Source organism: Loxodonta africana, chromosome 1 (assembly GCF_030014295.1).
Source record: "Loxodonta africana isolate mLoxAfr1 chromosome 1, mLoxAfr1.hap2, whole genome shotgun sequence".
NCBI classification, from domain to species: Eukaryota; Metazoa; Chordata; class Mammalia; order Proboscidea; family Elephantidae; genus Loxodonta; species Loxodonta africana.
The window spans coordinates 16,443,073-16,470,697 of NC_087342.1; the positions used below are offsets into that span (position 1 = coordinate 16,443,073).

The window sequence follows — 27,625 nt, forward strand, 5'->3', positions numbered from 1 at the left end:
GTTTATATTAATAAGATGACAAGGATTCTTTTTTATGGGGAAGAGGACTAATATTTTGCTTAGTTGGAGTTCAGTCAGTGTTCCTATCATCAAAAGCAACTGCAAAAGTTCATCTGTTAATTCTGATCTGCAATAAGATATTATATATTTGATCTCTGAAACTGTCTTTTCACAAAGATAGGTACTGATATCAGTTCAGGAAAACATGACTTTAATTAAGCATTACTTATCACATAAAAAGCATTTATAGAATTGTTAGATTTTTCTCTTGATGTTTGCCTTTTAGCACGCCTTCACATTGCAAATTAATCACTTCCAAGTGAGGGTTAGGCAGAGGCTCGATCACACTTAAATAAGATTCTGAAATATGGATATTTCCTTTACACTTGTATAAAGGCCCCAAAACTCTTCAGAAACTATAGTTTGAGCTCAGAAAATATATATCCACCACGTATTTCTGAGAATGGAAATTCTGCTACTTGTTCTAAGTTCGACAGTGTATAAAGCAGCATTTTGTGATTTAACAACAGGGCTGCTATGGGTGGGAATTGACTTGACAGCAGTGGGTTTTGGGGTGATTTAACAATACTGGCTGTTGTCAGGGAGCCCTGGTGGCACAATGGTTAAGCACTTAGCTGCTAACCAAAAGGTCAGCAGTTAGAACCCAGAAGCACTCCTCGGAAGAAAAGACCTGGCGATCAACTCCTCTAAAGATTTCAGCCTAGGAAACCCTATGGGGCAGTTCTACTCTGTCCTACAGCAGGTTCCCTATGAGTCAAAATCAACTCAACAGCACCTAACAACAACAACTGTTGTCAAAATGACTTTCACCACATATAGGCTGCATGGATAAGCACTGTTTCCCATTAAAATTTTAGGTTGAATTTATATAGACATATTAGTGACCGAAAGTGGCTCTTCTCATTCAGAAAAATTTTAATCTCAACCCTGTGCTCAAATGCCCCCAATAAAACTTTACCATTGCTAAGACATCAAACTGCTGTATAGTACTGTAAATCAGGATATTCAACTTCTATATGTAACAAAAATTAACACAACTGATGATGATTAAATTTACTACAGAGCAAATAAAGTCATCACTGATACTACTGGTTCAGTAAGACACAACCTATTCAAATATTCTCAGCAAAGTCCTGCTCATAAATAATACAAGGAATAACCATAGGTTTTATATCACTTACATCTTCACAACCTTTGTGTATCAGTCTAACTAAACCATTTTTACGCTCCACACATTTTTACCACCATCAGTTGTAAAACATCTTAGCAGATCCCACTTCAGGTTCTACTGAAAGCATTTTTTCAACTTTTTTGAAAATATTCTCGCCTATAGTTGTTCCATGCAGATTATTCACACAGACTATTTCTTCCCGTCACTTCTAACTCCTCAGGTTGACTCCTCAAATAAACAGCTGAGCGGTATTGGTAACATCTGTTGACTCACCAAGAGCCAAGGAAAACCACTTACAACCATTTGCCTTGTTTGTCAACCGATTACTGTACTGATGTTGCTCCCAATGTCCTCAAATCTTTGACCAACTGTTCTTACCAAAAGGCTAATGGTCTTAATCAAGTTTATATTCTCTGGACATATTTCCTTGGCTGCTGCAAACAAACACGATTTAATTAACACTACCAATGGAAAATGGCTTTCCTTGCTTTACATTTTTGTGAAGAAATTTTGCCGTGGTAAGATATTTCATTTTAAATTTTCTAATTTTACTGACATACTTTCCTCTGAGTTGGGAATACTGTGATGAGTGCTTAGTCTGGTTATGTCAAAGTATATTTTATTTCTTTGGCCCAGCTATAATGTCATAGGATAAAACAACAAAATGCTTTGCTATCAAGTTAGATAACAAAATAATCCATACTACACTGTGGCTTAAAAGTACAACATTCAAAGTCCACTTTTATCTTTTCTTTTTTGACATGATAGGTTCATGCTAAAAAACAAAACACCAAAACCGCTGCCGTCGATTCTGACTCATAGCAACCCTATACTAAGCCCCCCTCCCCTCCCGCAACCAAACCCGTTGCTGTGAAGTAGATTCTGACTCATAGCAAACCTATGACAGAGTAGAACTGCCCCCATAATCTTTCCAAGGAGTGGCTGGCAGATTTGAACTGCCGACCTTTTGGTTAGCAGACAAGCTCTTAACCGATGTGCCACCAGGGCTCCTAGTGTGCACTAGTAATAAGAAAATAAAATGTCATGGTAGGGTGATGCTCCTGGCACTAAAAAAGCTATTGAGTTATAACTGCATTGTTATAACCTGTAACATGCCAAGGAGAAGTGTAAAGCCATGAGAGTTTCAAATACATTCTCTGTTTGTCATTGATTGAACTATGTCCCCCTAAAAATGTGTGTATCAATTTGGCTGGGCCACGATTCCCAGTACTGTGCGATTTTCCTATGTTTTAAATCTTGCCTCTATGATGTTGATGAGGGAGGATGGGCAGCAGTTGTGTTAGTGAGGCAGGACTCAATCTACAAGACTGGATTGTGTCTTGAGGTGATCTCTTGAGATACAAAAGAGAGAAGCAAGCAGAGAGATAAGTGGACCTCATACCACCAAGAAAGCAGGGCCTGGAGCAGAACACATCCTTTGGACCCAAGGTCCCTCCACAGAGAAGCTCCTAGTCTGGGGGAAGATTGATGAAAAGGCTGACAGAGAGACAAAGCCTTTCTCTGGAGCTGACGCCCAGAATTTGGGCTTTTAGCCTATTTTCCTGTGAAGAAATAAACTTCTCTTTGTTAAAGCCACCCACTTTGTAGTATTTCTGTTATAGCAGCACTAGATAACAAGACACTGTTGCAACTACTCAACTCTGTCACTGTAGGGTGAACGCAGCCATAGACAATATGTAAACAAATGGGCATGTATGTACTAAAAATAATATTTACGTAAATTTGAATTGCATGTAATTTTCACATATTACAAAATACTCTGGTGTTTTTATTTCTTTGAACATTTGAAAATGAAAAAAAAAAAAAACAAAAAACAATTCTTAGCTTGAGGGCCATACGAAAACAGGTAGCAGGCCTGATTTGGTCTGTGGGCCAAAGTGTGCTGACATATGATCTATGAGAACATGGAAATTACTAAGATTTCTGAAAGGAAAATGTTAAGAGAGTAACACTGATTGAGGAGCTAAGACCTTCGAGGAACTGGAGACACTGGGGGCATGGGGTACTGGATAGTCTGATTCAGAGTTAGAGGTTTTTAGGGAGGAGACCTAAATAATTTGCTAAAAGTTGTTGTTAGTTGCTGTCAAAGTCGATTCTGACTCATGACGACACCATGTGTACAGAGTAGAAATGCTGTGACATTTTGGGAGCAGACTACCAGGCCTGTCCTCCAAGGAGCCTCTGGGTGGGTTTGAACCACCAACCTTTCAGCTAGTAGTTGAGTGCTTAATCGATTGTGCCACTCAGGGATTCCTTCCTAAAAGTTAGATAGCTGAATAATAACTGGCAGACCAAAGTCTATCCTAATGTATTTCCAGCACCTAATGTAAGTCATACTTGCCACCTAATCAGCACTCAATTACATATTTGTTAAATAAACAAGTTAACCAATAAAATTAGCAAATCTAGACCCAATTTCAATGTACCTATATTAAAAGAAGATAAAGTATCTTGGGATAAATTTAACCAGGAGAGTGAAAGGCTTGTATACAGAAAACTATAAAACATTACTGAAAGAAGTTAAAGAAGACCTAAATAAAGGCAAGGACATTGCATGTTCATGGATTGAAAGGTTTGATATAGTTTAAGATATCAATACTACCCAAAGCAATCTACAAATGTAACGCAATCTCCATCAAAATTCCAACAGCCCTCTTTGCAGAAATGGAAGACAGCCTCCAAATTTATACTGAAGGGTGAGAGACCACGAATAGCATAAGCAATCTTGAAGAAGTATAAAGCAGAACTCACACCCCCTGATTTTAAACCATACTGTTCAAAATAGTGACCCTCTGTACTCACAGTGACCCTATGTACAACAGAATGAAACACTGCCTGGTGCTGCGCCATCCTCATAATCATTGCAGTGTTTGGGCCCACTGTTGCAGCCACTGTGCCAATGCATCTCCTTGAGGGTCTTCCTCTTTTTCCCTGACCCTCTAACTTTATCAAGAATGATGTCCTTCTCCAGGGACTGGTCTCTCCTAGTAACACATCCGAAGTATGTAAGATGAAGTCTCGCCATTCTTGCTTCTAAGGATCATTCTGGGTCTACTTCTTCCAAGACAGATTTGTTCATTCTTTTGACAGTCCATGGTATATTCAATATTCTTTGCCAAAACCGTAATTCAAAGGCATCAATTCTTCTTTGGTCTTCCTTATTCATTGTTCACCTTTTGCACGCATATGAGGCCACGGAAAATACCATAGCTTTTTTTGTGTCAGGTGCACTTTAGTCCTTAAGGTGACATCTTTGTTTTTTAACACTTTAAAGAGGTCTTTTGCAGCAGATTTGCCCAATGTAATACATCGTTTGATTTCCTGACTGCTGCTTCCAAGGGCATTGATTGTGGATCTAAGTAAAATGAAATCCTTAACAACTTCAAAACATACTATAAAGCCACAATAATTAAAATGGCCTGGTACAGGTACAATAATAGACATAGAGACCAATGGAATTAAGAGTCCAGAAATAAATCCAAACATCTATGGTCAACTGATTTTCGACAAGGGTGCTAAGTCTATTCAGTGGGGAAGGAACAGTCTTTTCAATAAATGGTGAAGGGAAAGCTCAATCTCCACATGCGGAAGAATAAATCAGGATCCGTATCTTACACCATACACAAAAACCAATTCAAAATGGATAAAGGACCTAACCGTAAAATCTAAAATAATAAAATTCTTAGAAGAAAACATAGGTACATGCCTGCGGGGCCAAGTTTTTAACAATAAATTATCAGATATGAAAACAAAAGCATGAGCAGCAGAAGGCAAAGCAGATAAGTGGGACCTCATAAAAATTAAATACTTTTGTTCATCAAAAGACTTTATCAACAAAGTGAGAAGACAACCTACAGACTGAGAGAAAATATTTGGAAACCGTAAATTCAATAAGGGTCAAGTATCCAAAATATATTTAAACTTCAACAACTTAACAAAACGGCAAATAGCCCAATCAATAAACGGGCAAAGGACTTAAACAGACATTTTGTCAAAGAAGATATTCAACTGGCCAACAAGCACGTGAGAAGATGCTCAACGTCATTAGCCATTACACACTGCCATCAAGTCGGTTCTGACTAATACATAGGATAGAGCAGAACTGCCCCATAAGGTCTCTAACACTGTAATCTTATGGAAGCAGACCGCTACATCTTTTTCCCACAGAGAGGTTGGTGGGTTCAAATGCCAACCTTTCAGTTAGCAGCTGAGTACTTAACCACTGCACCACCAGGGTTCCTATATTAGCCATTAAGGAGATGTGAATCAAAACCACAACGAGATACCACCTCACTCCCACCAGAATGACTATGATAAAAAACAAAACAAACAAAACCAGAAAACAACATGTGTTGGTGAGGTTGTGGAGAAAACGGAATCCTCAGCCATCAGTGGTAGGAATGTAAAAATGGTACAGCCACTGTGGGAAACAGTTTGTGGTTTCTCAATAAGCTGAACAAAGAACTACCATATGATCCAGCAATACCAATCCTAGGTATAATCCCAAAAGAAGTGAAAGCAGGGTGCAAAAAGAAACCTGTACACCAATGTTCACTGCAGCACTTTTCACATTAGCCAAAAGGTGGAAACAACCGAAATGTCCATCAATGCACTAACGGGGAAACAAAATGTGGTACATACCTGCAGTGGAATATTACTCAGCCATAATGTGAAATTAAGTCTTGACGCATGCCACAACGTAGATGAACCTTGAAAACATTACGCTAAGCAAAATAAGTCAGTCACAAAAGGACAAATACTGTATGATCTCACTTATATGAAATAAGCAAATACACAGAAGCCAAAGATTATTAGTGATTAACAGGGGTGGGAGCTACAAGGGAAGGGGAGTTTTTGCTTAAGGGGCATTGAGTTTACGTTAATGGTGGTGGACAATTTGTAAATGGAGAGCGAAAATGGCTGCACGACTTGAAAAATGTAATCAATGTCATTGAATTATGTATGTAGAGATTGCTGAAATGATGTTTTGTGGTGCATATTCTCGCTGCAATGAAAAAAGATGATACATGAAGGATATGTTAAAGAAAGTCTTTTTATAAAAACAGGACAACTTTAAATCAAGCTTAAGTATTACGTACTCTGTAAGTTGGACTAGAACTGCACAGCCCATCAGAATCACTTGGGGGAACTTGTAGAAAATACACAATCTAAAATAACGTGTCCACAAAGAAAACTGGCACAAAAATGTTCAAAGTAGCTTTATTCCTAATAACAGAAAACTGGAAACTCAAATGTTCATATCCGTTTATATCCTGCACACCAACAAAAAGAATGAAATATGATATACACAATAAAAATTAACCTCCTAGACTTTAAGCTGAGAAAAAAGTTGAAAACAAAAGAGTACATAATGTATGAATACATTTACAAGAAATTCTAGAAGAGGCAAAACTACCGTAAGTTGGAAAATATCAGAATAACGGTTGTGTTTTGGGGGGGAAGGGTAGTGAGGAGAGATCGACTAGAAGGGAACCAGAGGAAACTTTCCGGGGAAAAGGAAATTTTCTATATAGTAATATTCTATTATAGGAATATGGTTGCACATTTCAGCATATGTCAATTTTACCTTACGAAAAAAAAAAGATAATGGGAAGAGAAAAATGTATATAGAATCTCAGGTCATATTCCTGAGAATCAAATTATCTACACCAGGGAGGTGTGTTGGTCCAGAAATTTGTATTTTCTAAGAATGCAATACGTAATTTTGACTCACACAACCACTGAATCAGATGACCCAAAGATCTCTGTAACTTCAGAGCTGATGAGGCTTGAAAGCTTAGTCACAGTGCTTTCTTTTTCCTTCTTTTTTTATTTTTAAGAGGAAGATGCATTATCTTCTCTTACCTGTTTCATATAACTGGGTTCCACGTAAGATTTAGTCTGAAAAGTACGGTTCAACTATCTTTGTACTTAGTAATACTTACATCACATTATAGCCCTTAATCAAATGCTCTCTGTCATACTCCGTCTCCCCAACAAGAATTTATATTGGGGCCTTATCTTCTACTTCACATATTATTAGTCTACTATCATCCGCCATAAAGAGCACTTGGGCACTGGCTACCATGTTCTCTCTGTATATATTATGTACACACATGTATATATGTGTTTATGTATATAAAACAAGTTGCTGTCAAGTTGATTCTGACTCACTGTGGCCCCGTGTGTGTCAGAGTAAACGGTGCTCCACAAGGTTTTCAATGGCTGGTTTTTTTGAAAGTAGATCACCAGGCCTTCTTCAAAGGTGTCTCTTTGTGGATTTGAATCATCAACCTTTCAGTTAGCAGCTGAGCATGTTAGCTGTCTGCACCACTCAGGGACTACATATGTATACGTGTGCATGTGTACAAATTTTCTATAAGAAAGCTGATAGAAGAATTGACTAAAAATTTGTTGATCTTTTTCCCCTACATTTTCATCCATCTGTAAATTTTTTACAGAGCTTTATTGATTTTTCTTCATTCACATTTCATTACCCATTTTGATTGACTTTTTAAGGGCACCTACAGAATGACCAAGTCCTTGTTCCTTTCAGTGTAAGTTCTTAAGTAGTCCAGAAAATATATTCAGTTAACTCTTAATTACCTAGGGTGAACTGACCAAACTGTACAGGCCAATATTGTGCTTATACAATTCAAGAACTCTCTGCACCCTTAACAATTAGTCAGATATATTCTTTAACATGGGACAGAGGGGAGAGATATGGACTCTGACCACCTATAACTCTATTCAAACTGTATTCCCATAGAAAATCTTGGTTTGCTCTGTCTGTTCCTAAGATGTTTTACTTTTTTACACTGAAAACTGGGGGAAATGGATGATGGACTCACAAGAACCTGGAGCTGAAAGGTATTATTTTAAAATCTTAGGATTCAGAACTGAACTGCCATGTTGTTGTTAGATGCCGTCGAGTAGGCTCCGACTCATAGCGACCCTACGCACAACAGATCAAAACACTGCCCGGTCCTGCGCCATCCTTACAATCATTGTTATGCTTGATCCCATTGTTGCAGCCACTGTGTCAATCCATTTCCTTGAGGGTCTTCCTCTTTTCTGCTGACCCTGTACTTTGCCAAGCATGATGTCCTTCTCCAGAGATTGATCCCTCCTTACAACATGTCCAAAGTATGTAAGACGCAGTCTCGCCATCCTTGCTTCTAAGGTGCATTCTGGTTGTACTTCTTCTAAGACAGATATATTCGTTCTTCTGGCAGTCCATGGTATATTCGATATTCTTCTCCAACACCACAATTCAAAGGTATCAATTCTTCTTCGATCTTCCTTAGTCACTGTCCAGCTTTCACATGCATATGATGCGATTGAAAATACCACGGCTCGGGTCAGGCACACCTTAGTTTTCAAGGTGACATCTTTGCTCTTTGACACTTTAAAGAGGTCCTTCGCAGCAGATTTACCCAATGCAATGTGTCTTTTGATTTCTTGACTGCTGCTTCCATGGCTGTTGATTGTGGATACAAGTGAAATGAAATCCTTGACAACTTCAATCTTTTCTCCGTTTATCATGATGTTGCTCATTGGTCCAGTTGTGAGAATTTTTGTTTTCTTTATGTTGGGGTGCAATCCATATTGAAGGCTGTGGTCTTTGATCTTCATTAGTAAGTGCTTCAAGTCCTCTTCACTTTCAGCAAGCAAGGTTGTGTCATCTGCATAGCGCAGGTTGTTAACAGTCTTCCACCAATCCTGATGCCACGTTCTTCTTCATATAGTCCAGCTTCTCAGATTATTTACTCAGCATACGGATTGAATAGGTATGGTGAAAGAATACAACCCTGGCACACACCTTTCCTGACTTTAAACCAATCAGTATCCCCTTGTTCTGTCCGAACAACTGCCTCTTGATCTATGGAAAGGTTCCTCATGAGCACAATTAAGTGTTCCGGAATTCCCATTCTTCGCAATGTTATCCATAATTTTTTATGATCCACACAGTCAAATGCCTCTGCATAGTCAATAAAACACAGGTAAACATCCTTCTGGTATTCTCTGCTTTCAGCCAGGATCCACCTGACATCAGCAATGATATCCCTGCTTCCACGTCCTCTTCTGAAACCAGCCTGAATTTCTGGCAGTACCCTGTCGATAGACTGCTGCAGCCGTTTTTGAATGATCTTCAGCAATATTTTGCTTGTGTCTGATGTTAATGATATTGTTCTATAATTTCCACAATCCGTTGGATCGCCTTTCTTGGGAATAGGCATAAATATGGGTCTCTTCCAGTCAGTTGGCCAGGAAGCTGTCTTCCATATTTCTTGGCATAGACGAGTGAGCACCTCCAGTGCTGCATCTGTTTGTTGAAACATCTCAATTGATATTCCATCAATTCCTGGAGCCTTGTTTTTCGCCAATGCCTTCCGAGCAGCTTGGACTTCTTCCTTCAGTACCATCAGTTCCTGATCATATGCCACCTCTTGAAATGGTTGCGCATCGACTAATTCTTTTTGGTATAATGACTCTGTGTATTCCTTCCATCTTCTTTTGATGCTTCCTGTATCATTTAACACTTTCCCCATGGAAACCCTCACTATTGCAACTCAAGGTCTGAATTTTTTCTTCAGTTCTTTCAGCTTGAGAATCACCGAGCTCATTTTTCCCTGTTGGTTTTCCATTTCCAGCTCTTTGCACATGTCATTATAATACTCTGTCTTCTTGAGAGGCCCTTTGAAATCTTCTGTTCAGTTCTTTTACTTTATCAATTCTTCCTTTTGTTTTAGCTGCTTGACCTTCGAGAGCAAGTTTCAGAGTCTCCTCTGACATCCATCTTTGTCTCTTCTTTCTTTCCTGTCTTTTCAATGACTTCTCGCTTTCTTCATGGATGATGTCCTTGATGTCATTCCACAACTCGTCTGGTTTTCAGTCACCAGTGTTAAATGTGTCAAATCTATTCCTGAGATGGTCTCTAAATTCAGGTGGGATATAGTCAACGTCATATTTTGGCTCTCGTGGACTTGCTCTGATTTTCTTCAGTTTCAGCTTCAACTTGCATATGAGCAATTGATGGTCTGTTCCACAGTCGGCCCCTGGCCTTGTTCTGACTGATAATATAGAGCTTTTCCATGGTCTCTTTCCACAGATGTAGTCAATTTGATTTCTGTGTGCTCCATCTGGCGAGGTCCATGTGTACAGTCACCGTTTATGTTGGTGAAAGAAGGTATTTGCAATGAAGAAGTTGTTGGCCTTGCAAAATTCTATCATTTGATCTCCTGCATTGTTTCTATCACCAAGGCCATATTTTCCAACTGCTGATCCTTCTTCTTTGTTTCCAACTTTCACATTCCAATGGCCAGTAATTACCAATGCATCTTGATTGCATGTTCGATCAATTTCAGACTGCAGCAGCTGATAAAAATCTTCTATTTCTTCATCTTTGGGCCTAGTGGTTGGTGCATATATTTGAACAGTAGTCATATTAACTGGTCTTCCTTGTGGGCGTATGGATATTATCCTATCACTGACAGCACTGTACTTCAGGATAGATCTTGAAATGTTCTTTTTGACGATGACTGCAACACCATTCTTCTTCAAGTTGTCATATGAACTGCCACATGACCCAGCAATTCCACTCCTAGGAATATACCCAAAAGACTTGAAAGCAGACACTCAAAAAGAGGCTTGTACACCAATGTTCACTGCCACACTATTCACAATAGCCAAAAGGAGGAAACAACCTAAATGCCCATCAATAGATATATGGATAAACAAAATGTAGTACATACATACAATGGAATACTCCTCAGCCAATAGGAAATGAAGTCTTGATACATGTTAGAGTATGGATGGAGCTTGAAAACACTATGATGATTGAAATAAGCCAATCACAAAAGGACAAATATTGTATGACCTTACTTATATTAAAACAACAACAACAACAACAAAAGACAAACACATAGAGACCAAAGATTATTAGTGGTTAGCAGGGGCGGGAGGGAGGGGGAAGTGGGGTTAACGGTGATAGAAAAATTGCACTGAATAAGGGTAGGGTTGCAGACAATGGCTGTAATTGCTGTCAATAAGTTGTACATACACCTGTAAAAAGCTGTGTGGTAGACATATTTACAGCAATAAAAAGAGAGTAGCTGCTGAGGCTACTATGTACAATCAAAGACCTCATGGGATTTGGTTCCCTGGTTTGCCAGTTTAGGGTCATAGTTTCATGAGACATCCCAGTTAATCGGCCTATTAACATGTTTAGGGCTTCTAGTCTACCTCCTAGTTCATTGCATAGGGCCTGGGGTCTTAAATGCTTCCCAGCAGGCATCCAAGGCACAACAATTGGTCTGTATTTGTGTGGAGCAGCAGAGGAAGGACAGTCAGGAATAGGAGGAGGATATGGAATGTGTGGCTAATTGCCTCCATGAACAACTGCCTCTTTTGCCATGAGACCAGAACTAGATGATGCCCAGCTACCATTACTGAACATTTTGATCAAAGATTCCATAGAAGAGTCCTGATCAAAAGGGGGGAAATGCAGAAAAGAATTTCAAATTCTCATGGATTCCAGATTTCCATGAATGAACCCCTGAAATTACTGCCTTGAGATAATCTCTAAACCTTAAACCAAAAAAAGCCCCTGAAGTCTTCTTAAAACCAAACAATAGTTTAGCTTAACTAGTAAAAAAGTTCTGCCTCGAGCATTATGCTCTTTTAAGGACTATCTATAGTGGATCAAACTGACAACAGAAACTCGAAAAATCAGACGGGAACCTTAGGGGGCAGTGAATTTATGTTGATGGAGCAGGAACAACAGAAAATAGGGTGAGACAATGGAACACTATGCAACAATAAAGAACAATGACGAATTTGCGAAACATCTCAAAACAGGGACGAATCTGGAGGGCATTATGCTGACTGAAATAAGTCAATCACAGAAGGACAAATACTGTATGAGACCACTATTATTAAAAACTCATGAAAATGTTTCCACACAGAAACAATCTTTCATGGTTACTAGGGACAGGAGGGGTGGGAGGGGAAAAACACTAACTAGACAGTAGATAAGCGTTAACTTCGGCGAAGGGTAAGACAGTACATAATACCAGGGAAGTCACCACAACTTGACCACGGCAAAGTCAAAGAAGCTTCACAGGCACATCCAAATGCCCTGAGAAACCCTTATTAAAATTTTTAGCGTTTAAATATAAAAAAGTGTAAAAAGAAAAAGAGGGTGAGAATTTTTGCACACCTTGAAAAATGTAATCAATGTCACTAAATTATATACGCAGAAACTGTAAAAAATAAAATACAATAAAGAAAGAAATCTTTGTAATAGATGGAGAAATACTTATCCTTTCATGATACATGAAAAGGTAAAATTCACCTGTGTAAATACAGTATGATTGGAACTGTAGGAAAAAACTAGAAGGAAGTATATCAAAACATCAGCAGTTACCATCTTTTAGTGCTGGGACTGGGGTGAGTTTATTTTCTTCCATTCTGTTTTTCCAAATTTTTTATAACAGGCATGTAATTTTTATGTTAAGAGTAACAGTAAACTTTTTGTAGGTTGTCTCAAAAAAAAAAACAAAAAACAAAAAACTTAGGATTCAGGGACAAATGCAGGATTTGCCCTATGCAGAAGCCATGGACATAAATACTAGGGACTGAGCAGGAGACATCTGAGGGGCTGTTATTAAGGAGATGAGATGCTAAGCAAAGATGGAGAAGAGGATGGTCACTACAGCGAGGGGCAGACACTAGCTACCAAAAACAATGCCTGCTGCGGCTGAGCTTTATCACGTAGACTTTTGCTTGACTATTTCTAGTCTAAGGTTGCACAGGCTTGGTTTCTAATACTAAAAAGAAAAGACTGTCACCAAGAAACAGATAATAGTGACAGACTAGCAGAATGGCGGTATTTTTGATAATTTTTCTCCTTGTATTTTATGTGACACATTTTATTTCTAAGCTGTTACACTTGCATGGTTTCTGTATCTCTGATGGTAAAGCCCTGGAGGTTGTACAAAGTTTCCATTAAATCATTACTTTCCTGAATTGAGGGTTGAAGCTACTGCTTCTACAAGAGTCTGAATTTATTTACTCAGCAGTTTTGGGGTTTTAGATCTTATTAATGAGCTATTATAAAATTTTCCTCCTGCAGGAAAGTAACTGTCTCTGGAACTAATCCCAATTTTTTCCCCCACCACTCACTGAAATAACTGCTTGTAAAATGAGATTTCTCAGGAATGCCACTATCATACTATAGCAAAGTATATTTTATTAAGTGATGAGGGCCTCTATCAATATACAAGACTAAAAATGGAATAAAAAGGATAGGAAAGACATTTCACGGGCAGAATATAGATAAAATTTAATAACACTTTAAAAAGAGGAAATTAAAGGAGTGAGACCAGTCTAGAGCAACGGTTTTCAAGCCTTTATCATGAAATCCTACATCCTACGTCTTTGTCTGTGTCTCTGTGAACAGGAGACAAGGCAGAGTCCATCCATTTAAAAAGACAGAAAAAAAAAGACAAGTTCTACAGGAAATAAAGAGTGGGAAGTACTTGCGCTGATGACTAATAACACAACCAGTAGAAAGCAGCACGGCAGATGAAGTGGAATAGATAAATAACCACCTAGCGCCACACTAGGATGCCAATTCTATGACTTAACACTCGCTCCTTACCAGCATTGTGAAGTTAAGACTTGCCAAAAGATGTGCAAGAGAGTGAAATAAGTTAAAAAACATGTACAAAGCTGTTGTTATTGTGCTGGCTATTTTCAAAGAAGAAAAGAATGCCAAGGTACTTTCATAAAATTCAAGTGAGGGTTGAAAACCATAGACATTTAAGCATTTTTGAAAAACAAAAACTCTTCCAGAGGAAGCAACACCTAAAGCTCTTATACCCAGAAAAACAAAAGAGAACATCCTTGGTAAGGCACAAACGTCCTCGGTGAGGCAGGAACGTCCTCGGTGAGGCAGGAACGTCCTCGGTGAGGCACGAACGTCCTCGGTGAGGCACGAACGTCCTTGGTAAGGCAGAACGCTGGGGATCCACCCCACCGGATTCTGAAGTAATCAGTAGTCTTTACTGCCAAGAAGGCAGCTTCAAATTTTGGAGAATCCTGAAGGCCTGCAAGTGTTTGGGTTCAAGGCAAAAACTGGGTGTTTTTCCAAAGAAATTCCATCTAGAATTTGGTGTCAAAGGATTTGTAATTCAAAGTGTCAGATCTAGACTCAATTATCATAATGCTTCATCTTCTGTGCTTGTAAAATAATTTTTATTTTGGAAGGGGAGAAATTGATATTAAAGGCAAACTAACAAGTGAAAGAGAAGCTGATCTTGTTCTAGACTAAATGTGTTCTAAAGTTATTAAAAAGGATTTAAAAAACATCAAAAATTGAAAAGTATCATCAGAGATAACTTCTAAAAAAAATCAGGAAGACAAAGTTTCAGACATGTTAAGTTAAATTTGGGGAATTCTTTTTCGATAAATTAGTGCTTTCAATACTATTGAAAAATGAAGAAAATCTAAAGTCCGGAAAACATCACTATGTTTTACTGTAATATTCTGTGGTTTCCCAGTTAGTGCCTACTTCTCACAAACTGAAGTAATATTATTTTCTTTCAAACTTAACAATGTTGTTCTATTTGTTTAAAAAAAAAAAAAAAAGATGTCAAATACCGAAAAGTTAACTTGATCAGTAAATTTGCCATTGTCTGAAAAAATATTTATTTTTTACTCGTACAAGCAGCTTTACTCATAATAGACTCAAAGTGGAAACACTCAAAGGTCTACCAACAGAAGAAAAGATAAATCGTGGCATATTCACACAATTAAAAAAAATTATAAATAGGCAATAATAGGAATGAATCTCGAAAACATTCTGAAGTGAAAAAAGAGTACATGCTATATGATTCTGCTTATATGAAGCTCTAGAAAGGGCAAAACTAATGCAGATGAATAAAAAATCACAACAGTGATTGCCTGGGGAGTGAAGGAGTAGGAACAGGGACTGACTGGGAAGGGTAAAAGGGAAGCTTCTGGAGTGATGATAATGTTCTATATTGAAAAAACTGTATTTTTAAGTTAAAAATATTAAATATAGAAAATTTTCTCATTAATTATACTTAACAAAAAAGTAACACATTTCCTAAAATTTCCATCTTTCCTCACAAAACAGTATTTTTCCCACATGGCAATTAATGCCCTGGTATTTTATGAATGCTTGTAGGGTAAACCGGATACTCCTTAGCTAGCATCAAGACTTGATCATCTGATTCTAAATCAAGCTAGTCTTAGCTCCTTATCCACAACCCTACATGCTCCTTCCTGCTCTACTTAGGACGGTCACTTCCATGATGCCCATCTTGCTTTGATCACCTCATACCAGCTAGAACCTGCCTTAACCCTGCACTTTAGCTTTCATTCCAATCAGGCATACCCAAATACTCAACAGGCCACAGGCCAGGTCCAAGCTTGGCTCTGCTCTTACCTAAACAAAATACAAACCTCCACGGCTAAAACCAAAAGAGAGAAGAAAAACCAAAGGCTGCTGTCAATTCAAAGTTTTCTTGGTGCTTCATCTGCCCTTTCAGTAGCACAGTGGTTAAGGTCATGAACTTTGAAGACCTGGACTGTGTCATTAACCAGCTGTGCACATCGGGGCAAGTTCCTTACTAATTTTGAAAATGAATTTCCTTATCTGTTAAATAGGAATAATAATACCCTCCTTACAGGGCCGCTGTAAGGATAAACTGAGATAATTCATGCATTGTTTAATAATAAATGGGTATTCAATAAATTTAGTTGGCAATATCATTAGGTTTATGGTGATGGTTTATGATAGCGATGACTTCTTAAGAATCTCTAGCCTTTTTAACCACCTGGAAGTGTCTGGCTCCTTTTGGTTCTTTTAAAACGTATCTGACACGCTACTTGCCGTACTGTCCAGTATATGCTTGTCTGGCTGATTTTTAACTTGCTGCTCTGTGTGTTTTAACTTTTTGCTCTGTGTGTACCTCTGAATTGATTACGTACACATCTTTTACCTATCCTTGCCCAAAAGAGTCCCAACTTCAGTACACCCCCGATTTTTCTCCTGTTCCTGGTTTCCGTAATGCCTTTGTTCTACCACCTACAGTTCCTGGACTGACACTTGACTCCATGTAATACAGATTAAAAACTGGAACCTTGAACACTCTCAGGGCCACTGAAGTTCCACTTCTTCCATGACCAATCTGATTCCTCACTGGTCTGTTTCATCTGAACTCCTAAAGCACAAGCTATCTGTACTGCTTATACGGAAACCTGACATATCTGCTGTCAAACTGTAAGTCACGTAATCCACGTGTTCATGATTATATGTAATACAAGAATGAGACCACCTGAACAGATTGTCAACTTGTTCAACTATAGACCTGAGGCTTGTCAAAACAAATGGGGTGTGTGTGTGTATTTTTTTTTTTTACTATAGCCACTGTGAACTAACAGATATCATTTTATATGGATTTGAGGGGCAAGGGGGAGATATTTTCACACACACAAAGTATATACCCTTAAATGAAAACTAGGCAACCTTCATTATAAAGCCTATAACTCTCCACATTTCAGTTGTAAAACAACACTAAAATGGGGTTAATATTCTGGATGGCTATTCCTATCCCTTAAAACGAAAAAAACCTTTAAGAAGTACGGTGTAATTATAAACATGCATGTGCACTCACACACATATGATTTCTTTTATGTCTTTACTGAGATGTTTTGTTATAGTGTTAAGTTCGGTATGTTTTATGTGTACTAACCATTTTGCAGAGGGAAAAAAAAATATCTGGTTACTGCAAGCTTTACTGAAGCAATGAACGTCAGTCACGGCAATATGTACTTCCCTGCTTAATTTTTCTTGGCAAGTTCTGTCCATGCTGGTGCTGCATGACTTCAACCGCCACAATGCCGGGAGCTCAGAGCACAGACAATATTCTCAGTAGCAAAAAAAAAAAAAAAAAGGTATTCACTTCCCTCATCTTCACAAATGAGAGTTAAACTCTAACTAGGTCTGTAACATCTTCTTTTAGGAACACTTCTCTAATGACTGAAAAACTATAAATTAAGGCTTTGGGGGAAAAAATGAGAGAAAAACCTGTAATTTTTATTAATAACAACCATATTGAAGGAAATGTAAAGCGTTAAGCTAAGGCAGTCAGGGTGAATCAATATTGTCTCTGCCCCCACCCCACCTGCTCAACTGGTTTTAAAAAATAGTGCTACTACTCAGCTATTTAACATTGTTGTAAATCAAAACCATACTTAAGAATACAAAAGGATCAACGTATGTTTTCAGGCTTGACGAATACTGACATAGAAGACATGTTTTCCAGTGTCTCTAACTATATATGATTCTATAGAATTTTATGTATCCAAGAACTACAAGCCTTAAAAAAGAGAATTTATAGGGGGGAAAAGCCCTAATGAATATGCATAACTCTGAATGAATTGCTTATATTTTCATAATCCCTTTGACTCTCTTGGGGAAAAATCGTAAGCTGGTGGCATAGTGGTTAAGAGCTCAGCTGCTAACCAAAAGGTCGGCAGTCCGAATCCACCAGCTGCTCCCTGGAAAACTTATGGCGCAGTTCTACTCAGTCCTATAAGGTTGCTATGAGTCAGAATCAACTTGACGGCAATGGGTTTGATTTTTGATACAGAGGAACACTTTCATAACATTTTTACTAATTGAAATAAAAAACAAAATTATAAAGACTACCACAACTATAAACAGCAACCATGATTTGCTATACAATAAACAGGACATCAGGATAGATATTCTGTGGCTTACTACTTAGGAGTGTTTAGAAAAATAAAATACTGACAATTGTATTTTATGCCTCATATGCTGCCACCTCCCATGGCAGTAAGATGGGTGTTTCCTTAGTTAAGAGTAAAACAGTCAAACAAGAAGCCAAACCAAGCCAGCTGCCATCATACAGTGAGCAGAACACAACTGTTTGAGAACTGGATATGTGTCATTCTAACATTTATTCTATACATGCATTTCAGAAATGCAAAATGAAAGGGCACCTTGGACAGAAGCACCTAATTACAAAGTCAATCTGCCAGTGAAGATGAATATTTAACCTTGGTATATATCTAGCAGTTATTCTGGCCCTAGACAAGATCATCAATTAGGATCCATTATCTTTGACCTAGACCTCAAGTCCTCACCTTCTCTCTGATATTCCAAAACATAATCGCCAAAAATAGCAGTTCCAAGGGTATTTGCATTTTGACAGTTTTCAATGCCCTAGGCATAAAAGAGGAGCCCTGATGGCTCCATGGTTAAGCAGTTGGATATTTATTGAAAAGTTGGTAGTTCGAGCCCACCCAGAGGCTTCATGGGAGAAAAGACCTGCAGATCTGCTTCCATAAAGATTAAAAAACTAAACTTGTTGCCATCTAGTCAATTCCGACTCATAGCAACTCTATAAGACAGAGTAGAACTGCATTACTGGGTTTCCAAAGCTATAATCCTTATGGGAGCAGACTGCCACATCTTTCTCCCTCAGACAGGCTGGTGGATTCAAACCTCCAACCTTTCAGTTAACAGCCGAGTGATTAGCCACTGAGCCACAGGGCTCCTTCTGTAAAGATTAAACCAAAAACCAAACCCAGGGCCGTCGAGTCGATTCTGATTCATAGTGACCCTAAGGACAGAGTAGAACCGCCCCACAGAGTTTCCAAAGAGTGCCTGGTGGATTCAAACAGCCGACCCTTATGGTTAGCAGCCGTAGCCCTTAACCACAGAAAACCCTATGGGGCAGTTCTACTCTGTCACAATGGGTCACTAGGAATCGAAAATCGACTCAACAGCACCTAACAACAATTGGCATAAAGGAATAAAGCTTTCATCAGAATTCACAGATCATCCTCCGGACGAAAAACCAGTCTTAAAATATTTCAGAGGCTGGCTCAAGTTCAGGAAACAGAATTACCTGACAACTTATCCAGGGCAAGTTCAAAGTTTTCTATTTCAAACCGAAACCAAGCTAGGTTTTTGGTTTTTAAAAGCCACACAGGATTTCTTTATTGGTGGCAAGCAGCAGCCAAACACTTAATGATTTGTGACCCTATTGCAAAGGGATCAGAGAATGGGCTTCGGGAGGTTGGTGGGGGGGGGAGGTATGAGACCTAAAAGGAAGGGGGAGACTTTGAGGAAAAGTGGGGCTTTAAGAAGAAGTAGTTCTCACCAGCACACAAATCGCTGAGATCAGTTGATGGGTAACTCATTATCTGCCTGACAGTTTAAAAATGGATAAAAAAAAAAATGGATAGATACACGCAAAATCTTTTTACTGCCATAATGCAGTCTTTTGAATTGAGATCCTACAGAGAAGGAAAGCCTTGAAACAGGCAAACTTTAGGGTATTCCGCCCTCCCCACTAACTCCCTCAATAAGCCATTTAAAGCATGAAAGAAAGGATAGTGAGGACAGAATAATAAACCATGGAGAACGTATTTGTGTTCCTACATCTATATTCCCAAATAGCTTTAACTTCTAGGTATCCTGATTACAAGACAAAGATATTCTACTATCTTCAAAAAGAACCTATAAGGAGAATCAAGAATATGATTAAAGAAGGAAGAATTAAGCCCCTTCCACCTGGGACGGTGAAAGAAAAGAAAAAATAGGGCAAAAGTGAGTATCTTCAAAAGAAATTTTCCTCAGTAAAGGAACCAAAGTGATCAGTGTGTCCTGTGTTCCTCTCAACCCCACATCTTGTTTTAAGTGTATTCTCTACAAGAGAACTATCTTTGCCTCCACCCCCTTTAAAAACAAAACAAAAAAACACCAAACTGGTTTCCCATTGAGTCAATTTCGACTCACAGCGACCCTCTAGGACAGAGGAGAACTGCCCCAAAGGGTTTCCAAGGAGCAGCTGGTAGATCTGAACTGCCAACCTTTTGGTTAGTAGCCATAGCTCTTAACCACTGCACCTGCTCTGCCACTATGGCCAGCAAAACCAGGGATATATTAAATTATGGCTTAGACTTCTTACAGGTTTAATAACATCTAAAAGGGATGGGGAGCCCTGGTGGTGCACTGGTTAAGAGCCATGGCCGCTAACCAAAAGGTCACTGTTTGAATCCACTAGTCACTCCTTGGAAACCCAATTGGGGCAGTTCTATCCTCTCCTAGAGGGTCGCTATGAGTCAGAACTGACTCGATGGCAATGCGTTTTTAGTGGCAGAGCAAGAAAAACTCAGAAAGGCCGAAAGATATTTTTCTGCTTCTAATTTATTCCCCATAGTCGGTGATTTCGCACGTGTACCTGGAGTCAGATGAGCTGGAATCTTGGCCCCACCATCTACTAAAACCAGTTGCTGTTAAGTCGATTCTGACTCACGGTGATCGCATAGGTATCAGAGTAGAAGTGTGCTCCACAGGGTTTTCAGTGGCTGATTTTTCAGAATTAGGTTGTCTGCTCTTTCTTTCAAGGTACCTCTGGGTGGACTCAAACCTCCAACGTTTCAGTTAGCAGCTGAGTGTGTTAGCTGTTAGCACCACTCAAATTATATAAGTTCAGGAAAGTTTGTTAACTTCTGTATGTATCCTACTTCCTCACCTATAAGATAGAGATAGGAATAGCTCCATCCTTTCAGATTATTGTGGGAATTAAATGAGGTATATAACAAAACACGTAGCACAATACCTGGTACTCAGTAAATTCTCAATAAATGTTAACTACCCTTAACACCCTGCTTAAATCCAAAATATCCCAAAGGCTACGGCAGTTGTTTTCTAAACAGTCGGATTACACAATCGTGACCAGTACTTTAAAAATGAATTTGTTAGAAGAAAACAAAATATCAGAATGCAATGAAAGTATTGTTTTGAAAATCTGTGTATGTATACACACACACACACACACACGTATACATGTATGAATTCTTAACTTCACCTCACTCAGCCTTTCTGCGATGCCTTCCATAAGTCACCTTCAACAGACAGCACACCTGTCTCTCCTCAGAGCACCACAGCATTGCGTATGAAACTCTACAACACTTACTACCCTGTGTGTGTTTATGTCTGTCTCCCCCGTAAGAATGTAAACTGCAAGGAAATGTCTTATGTATCTCTGTATTTCTGGTGCCTGAGAAATGCTGGGTGCTCAGTAAATTTCTATTGAATGAAGGAACAAATCATCAGAATTCAGTAGGTATTAAAAACACACAAAAATATATGTAACCACTTTCGTTTTTATATGATTGAGTTTTATTATTGTATAGAAATTCAAACTTAGCCACAAGTCACACAAAATCCGTTAACGATGGTCGTTCTCCCACCGTGCCTATCACACTCCCTTCCACATGAACGTGATCAATGTTTACTTAAGAAACAGAAAGGAAGGATGCGCAAAATGATGTTTAAAAAGTAGAATACTGAAAAGAAGAAAGAAGGTAGAACACCAGAGCACGGAGATGTGACACACTGTTTAAATTTCACTGAAGCCCATCAGCCACCTTCATGCTTTTTTGTTAGGGGCAAAGCAAGCTGAAGGAAAGTCACTAGACAGAATAAGTCGTTTCTCTATCACAAACTGTCCAAGGACCTTTCTCCCCCAAGTACGCAGGCACCATGAGAACACATCTAAATAACAACATTGGACAGGATACTTGCTTCAGTACTTTACAAAGAGAAATACGAAAAACTTTTTTAAATATTCATATATTACCATCACCATTCTTGATTGCACTTAAATATAATAATCACAGTTGTACAAATTCACCAACTCTGCCTTTATTACAGCAAAAAAGCCAAACCACTGGAAACCAATTCTAAAGAGACATTTTTCACCATACTTAAAGGTGTCAGAAGTTAAGAGTTGACTAAATCGAGGTTACTCACAAAGCTTGGTTTTACATTTACCAGTAAGAATAAATGCAAATAAATGTTTCCTCTAAGATAAGACTTAAAAGATTCAAAACACGAGTTCCTTTAGATCATCTTCCAAAATATTTGTTTCTAAATCACTAGCAACTTGACTGAGAAACTGGAAGTCGCCAACTTTTTAGAGATTGCGTTCCTCTGGATACGGTACACCGTGTACATGCTATGGTGCCGCAACACTATCTTAGGCCTCAGGCATTGCAACTTCTTCCCCCAGACTAATTAATGCGAATGATAATTTACCTACTTTTTAAACATCTAAGGAAACAGCTATTTCACAAAAGCTTCCTTCTTTAGTCATTTTAAGTGTATATTTTATTACTTATTTCAAAATAATTTACTGAGCTTGGACATTAAAGCCAAGTCTTAACAGTTAACACTAATTTATTGAAAGAAGAAAAAAGATGAGATGTGATCTATAGTCAAAACAATGGAAGTGGCAACAGATGGTTGCTACTCATGAGAAAGTCTTCCTTACATTGGAAGTAGTAGCTGTAATGACCCTAGCAAGGGTGTCAACACTCACCAGTATGAATCTTCTCATGTCTCTGTAGCAGGTACTTCTGTATGAAACGCATGTCACATTGACTACATTGAAATGGTTTTTCGCCTTAAAATAATTTCACATCCATAAATTAGTTACTGGGTAAAACAACAGTTTATAGTTACTATTTCTGAGGAAAAATAAATCTTACAAGCCCAGATTTGGGGAAATTCCAAATTATCCAAACAAATTGCTTATATTTGTTCATTAACAGAATTTTATTTCCTCTCAAGTTTTCCCCAAATATTTTAAAATTTACATTCTCATCATCACACAAAAATTGGATCTATATCCTTTAAGGAAAAGAGGAAACAAAACAACTTCAAACAGAATTTTTAAAAAATCACAGGGCTGGAGGTACTCTAAAGGACTCTAGCATGCCTTAAACTTTTCCTTTTTATCTGCAGGATGATGCAGCCATCCTGCTCTCTATGGCTAACCATCCCTTTATTCTCTTTCACTTATATCTTCTTCAGGACCTTCAGGTCATCTCTTTTTAGAGAAAATCCTTTCTCATCAAAATTTCTCTTCCGTTAGAGCCTTTCTTTTTAAGTATTCTTAGGTCGGTACTATGCTGAGAAACTTTCCTACAATCCTGAATCTCTCCTACTTTACTAATTTCTCTCCTTCCCTTTTACCAGAGAACCTTATTAATAGAGAGTAGTCTACCCAAGGTCTCACATTCTTCCCCATCCACTGGTGTTTTAACCCCTATACTCCGCTCTCACAAGTTGCCCCTGATCTTTCCTTACTATTTACTTCAATGGTCTTTCCTCAGTTGTCTATCCCTCTCCATCCTCCTGAAGCTTTCTGACTGACGTTGATGGTGTCCTTAAAATTCTCTCTTCTTTTGGTCTCTGGGATACTGCATTTTCCTAATTTATCAAATCTCCCTCCCTCATTACTCCTTTTTTTTTTTTTAAGTCATTGATTCACCCTACATGTCTAGTCTGTTTCTCTAAAGACCTGTGATTAGTTTTTAGATCTCCTCTCTACAATTGCAGGATCTTAGCCATCATCTGTCAAATTCTACCTGGCTGTCCTGTGCAGAAAAATAAAGGTTGACAGGCTTTTCAAAGTACATTCTTTAATCATTTCTCTAACTAAAAGGAACACATTAAGCCAAATAATTTTTCTGACCACAACTATCTAATTAATTTTGCACATCCAATGCTCACTGTTTTCCAATGTAACAGTTTTGCTCTTTTCTTCTGACACTCTGGCCTATAAAGTCTCTGATCTTGAAGTATCAGGTTAGCTATGGTCTTAGGAATGAATGACATTTATGGGAGATGAAAATAGCAAAGATAATAATTTTAATGGCAATAAGCCCATTTTAATTCAAGAAATACCTGTATGAATGAAGACATGTCTCTGTAAGTGATAGTTCGTTCTAAAGGCAGCATTGCAGTGCTCACAAACATGAGATTTAGGGGTTTTCAAACCAAGTGATCCATCCTCATTTATTGTAAGGATCTAGTTAAAAAAAAAAAGGCAAAAACAAAAGAAAGAAGTTTTTATAACGTAATTAAATACTAATTTATAAAAAAGATAATGCCTTTTAATGCAAACAATGGTCACCAGAGATTATGAATTTTTTTTTTCCCTAAATAATCTTGAAAAAACTGTAATGTTATCATTAATGGTAAGGAAGTACAATGTGGCTCAGAATGGGTAAAAATTACTAATAAAATCCTGGAAGCTATTTAAGTAAGATCTTAGTACTCTGCCCCTCCCCCTCCAATGCTGACGCCCAATGGAGTCCTAAGTGTTCTCTGTTAGGGAGTTCAGCTATGTTCTCAACTTTAAATCCTCACAAAAGCAGGACAAACATCTACATTTTAGACACCACCTAAACATAATCACAAGGGAGTGGTTAAATAAATCATGAAAAATACAATTTAGTATTATGAAGTTACAAAATAAATGAGAAAGCTCTCTATATACTTAGATGGAAAGAGCTCCAGGATTTATTGTTCAGTAAAAAAACCAAGGTTTACAACCAGGTGTATGTTTTCACTAATTTGTATACACGAGGGAGTATATATAGGAATATTTACATTTGCTTACATATATGTAAGAACTGTTTGAGTAGGATATACACTAAAATGAATATAAGCTTGGTTACAGGGCTAGAGAAATGAGCAGATGGGAGACAGGGGTGAGAGGGAGACTTTGTACTGTACACATTTAAAACAATTTTTTGGACCATATAAATGCTTACCTACTGAACTTTTTTTTTTCCTTTTTCAATGGAGAGAAAACTAAGTTCTGTAGCCATCCTAGAGTAGAACTTGGAGTCTAGCTCAGTCTAGGATCTCTAAGGCTAGTCTAACATTATTAAAGTATTGCTAAACATATTCCTAAAAATATCTGCTGGGTAAACAAATTAGAGGTGAGTATGGAGCGGGAAGATAAAAGACAAATCAATCTTATTTTCCTAGGCTTCTTGAAGTTAGGAATGTTGTGGACCCAATCTGGATATGGCCAGAGAGAAGAAACTCTGTCTGGGCCTCATGTATTCCAATTTACCAACTACTTATGTAACACACAACATTAAACTGCCTCTCTAATGGCTGAGTAAGATGATAAATGCCTCCTTTTTTCATTATTGAGATGAGAAATAAGATGGAAGACTATGACAGGGAGATAAGAAGCAAAGAAAACTAGGAGGTAAGATCAGGAGGAACATGGCAAGTCAGGGGGAAATGTGTTGGAGGTAGGAGCATACACAGTTGGAGCTAAGAAATTGTGTCCAACACAGGGTAGAGAAATCTGGGAAACACCTCGAGAAATATAAAGGTCTGTGGAAACTAATTAGGGTCTACAAGTACATAGATAGCTATGACCCCTTCTCAAACCTAGGTGAAAAGGGAAGTACAAAAAAAAGAAAAAAGGCTTTAATCTTTTTTTTTTTAAACTTTAAATTCAGGAACAGTTAAGCCTATAGTGTATGTAAATCAATGGTTAATTATTATGCAAATTATACAGGGCATTTGGGTTCTAGGCAAACTGCCAATGTGGTCAACAATGCTTCAAAGACTATGCGCTAAAGTCAGAGGGAAACATTTGGCAGGAGAATGGAAGTGGGTGTCACAGCTTCCTGAAGAGAGTCAGTGAGGATGGAAAGTTTCATCTCTGGCCATTCAGTGAAAAATTTTTTCAACCCCTCCAAGCCACATAATAATATGCAAGTTAACACTGCAAAAAGAAAAACACAAAGTCTTTTAAAACATGATTCAAAATATCCCTAGCATAAAACAAAATGAAAATGTTAAATAAAAGAACTAAAAACATGATAGGACCAGGTATTTTTTCACATGTGTTGATAACAAATGACAAGATCCAAGTGCCAAAAAACATGGCAGCTCAATAGCTTTCTGTGGCATAGCAACTGCAACGAAAGGCTTTGTGGGGAATGAATCTGGCCCAAGTTACTAAATGTGAAACGGATGTAATCCTTGCCTGGACAGAGCCCTATTATAAAGAGAGTTAAGGACTTCAAGGTCATTGTTTTCTGGCACTAGAGGTAATGCTGCTTTTCATTATGGATTCAAGGCTTAAAAAGGTGGATTTTTATGGATGAAACAACTACCACTGCCTCATAAATAAAAAGACTGAAAAATCTAATATTTTTATAAATCCAAAGACAGAAAGACCAAATTTTGGGGCATTTGATATATCATTCTTCTTTTTTTTTAGGCCAGAGTAACAAACATCTTTGTTGACGGGACACAGTAAAATTTATCTTGCCTCAGAAAAAGCATCAATGGTCTTTCCAATTTGTAATCTACTCTAAACATTTCCACCCCATTTTGTCTGTTTTATTCACCACTAAAAAAAAAACAAAAAAAAAAACCCGGTGTTCCAAAAGCTGGCACATAGTCCAGATTCTACAAATCTCTACTGACACAGCTACCTGCTACCTATACCAGATATCCATCACAGTTCACCACTTTATTCTTTTAAAATAATTGTTAAAAGTGATACTTTTCCATTTTTCAAAGTCTTCAGGTCATTAAATTGTGCCATGGAGACAGGACATACAAAGCACAAAGTCCCTTAGTGGTAAACAAATGGCACATTAATGTAGCAACAGTTTCTTGGTATAGACTTGTCTTCTTTTCTTGCTCACACCCTGTCAAGATCTTTTAGTAGAATGTGAAGTACCAGTGAAGTGTGTTTGTCTTAGAGATTTAGCAGAGTCTTACCTGCTAAAGATGTTTTTCTTTTTTCTCAACATAAGGAATACTGCATCACTATACAAGTAAATTTTATGAACGCCATTACAACTAAAGAACTTAAATCCCAAGATGCCTATGATACATAGTATTTCCAGGTCCTTTATCTTGTCCCCATCACTGCTACTACAGGAGAAATACGGTATATTATAAAGACCAAGAAATCAGGCTTTATCCAGAGTAATTAGTAATAATCTAAACATTATTCAACATACTTGATTTTTTCCTGAACTATTTAGTAAATTCAAAACAGAATTTTATAAAGAAAGTCTTCAATACCAAATGGAATGCAGCCAATCTGCTTTCCTGATTTCAGAGTCTACTGTAGATATTATTTTCTGTTCTGAGCCCCGTCTGTTCTCGGCTAGCTACCTATATGCACGGTGAAGGTTATCTTAAATAATCTACGAATTTTCATCAGGAAAAGCCCTAAACTCTTTCTATTCAATTCAGACATTTTTCACTCTTCAAGGGTCTCTGCCACTGAATGACTGAAATATGACATATCCCAATGAGAAAAAGTTCTGCTCTCTTAAAAGGCAGACATGATTTTCCCTATTCTACATATGAACTACTGAAGTTATTAAAACATACTTTAAACTTATGGTTAAGATTATATAATATATTGTAAACCAGGTATGTTTTACCATACATTCTTAAATCAATCTAAATCTACTTCTAAACCACCAAAACCCAAAGAC

At 37.9% G+C, this 27,625-nt stretch overlaps 1 protein-coding gene across 8 annotated transcripts in view; it reads right to left on the reverse strand.

The window, feature by feature from the left end:
* ZNF148 (zinc finger protein 148) overlaps nucleotides 1-27,625 on the reverse strand; it is a 151,564-nt gene that overhangs the window by 26,061 nt on the left and 97,878 nt on the right. For all 8 annotated transcript variants that reach the window (XM_023551695.2, XM_064292933.1, XM_023551694.2 and 5 more), the window contains 2 exons: nucleotides 24,036-24,159; nucleotides 22,666-22,749 (listed from right to left, as the gene is read on the reverse strand). In XM_023551695.2, coding sequence (XP_023407463.1) covers nucleotides 22,666-22,749; nucleotides 24,036-24,159 — 208 coding nt within the window. The remainder of the gene's footprint in view (nucleotides 1-22,665; nucleotides 22,750-24,035; nucleotides 24,160-27,625) is intronic.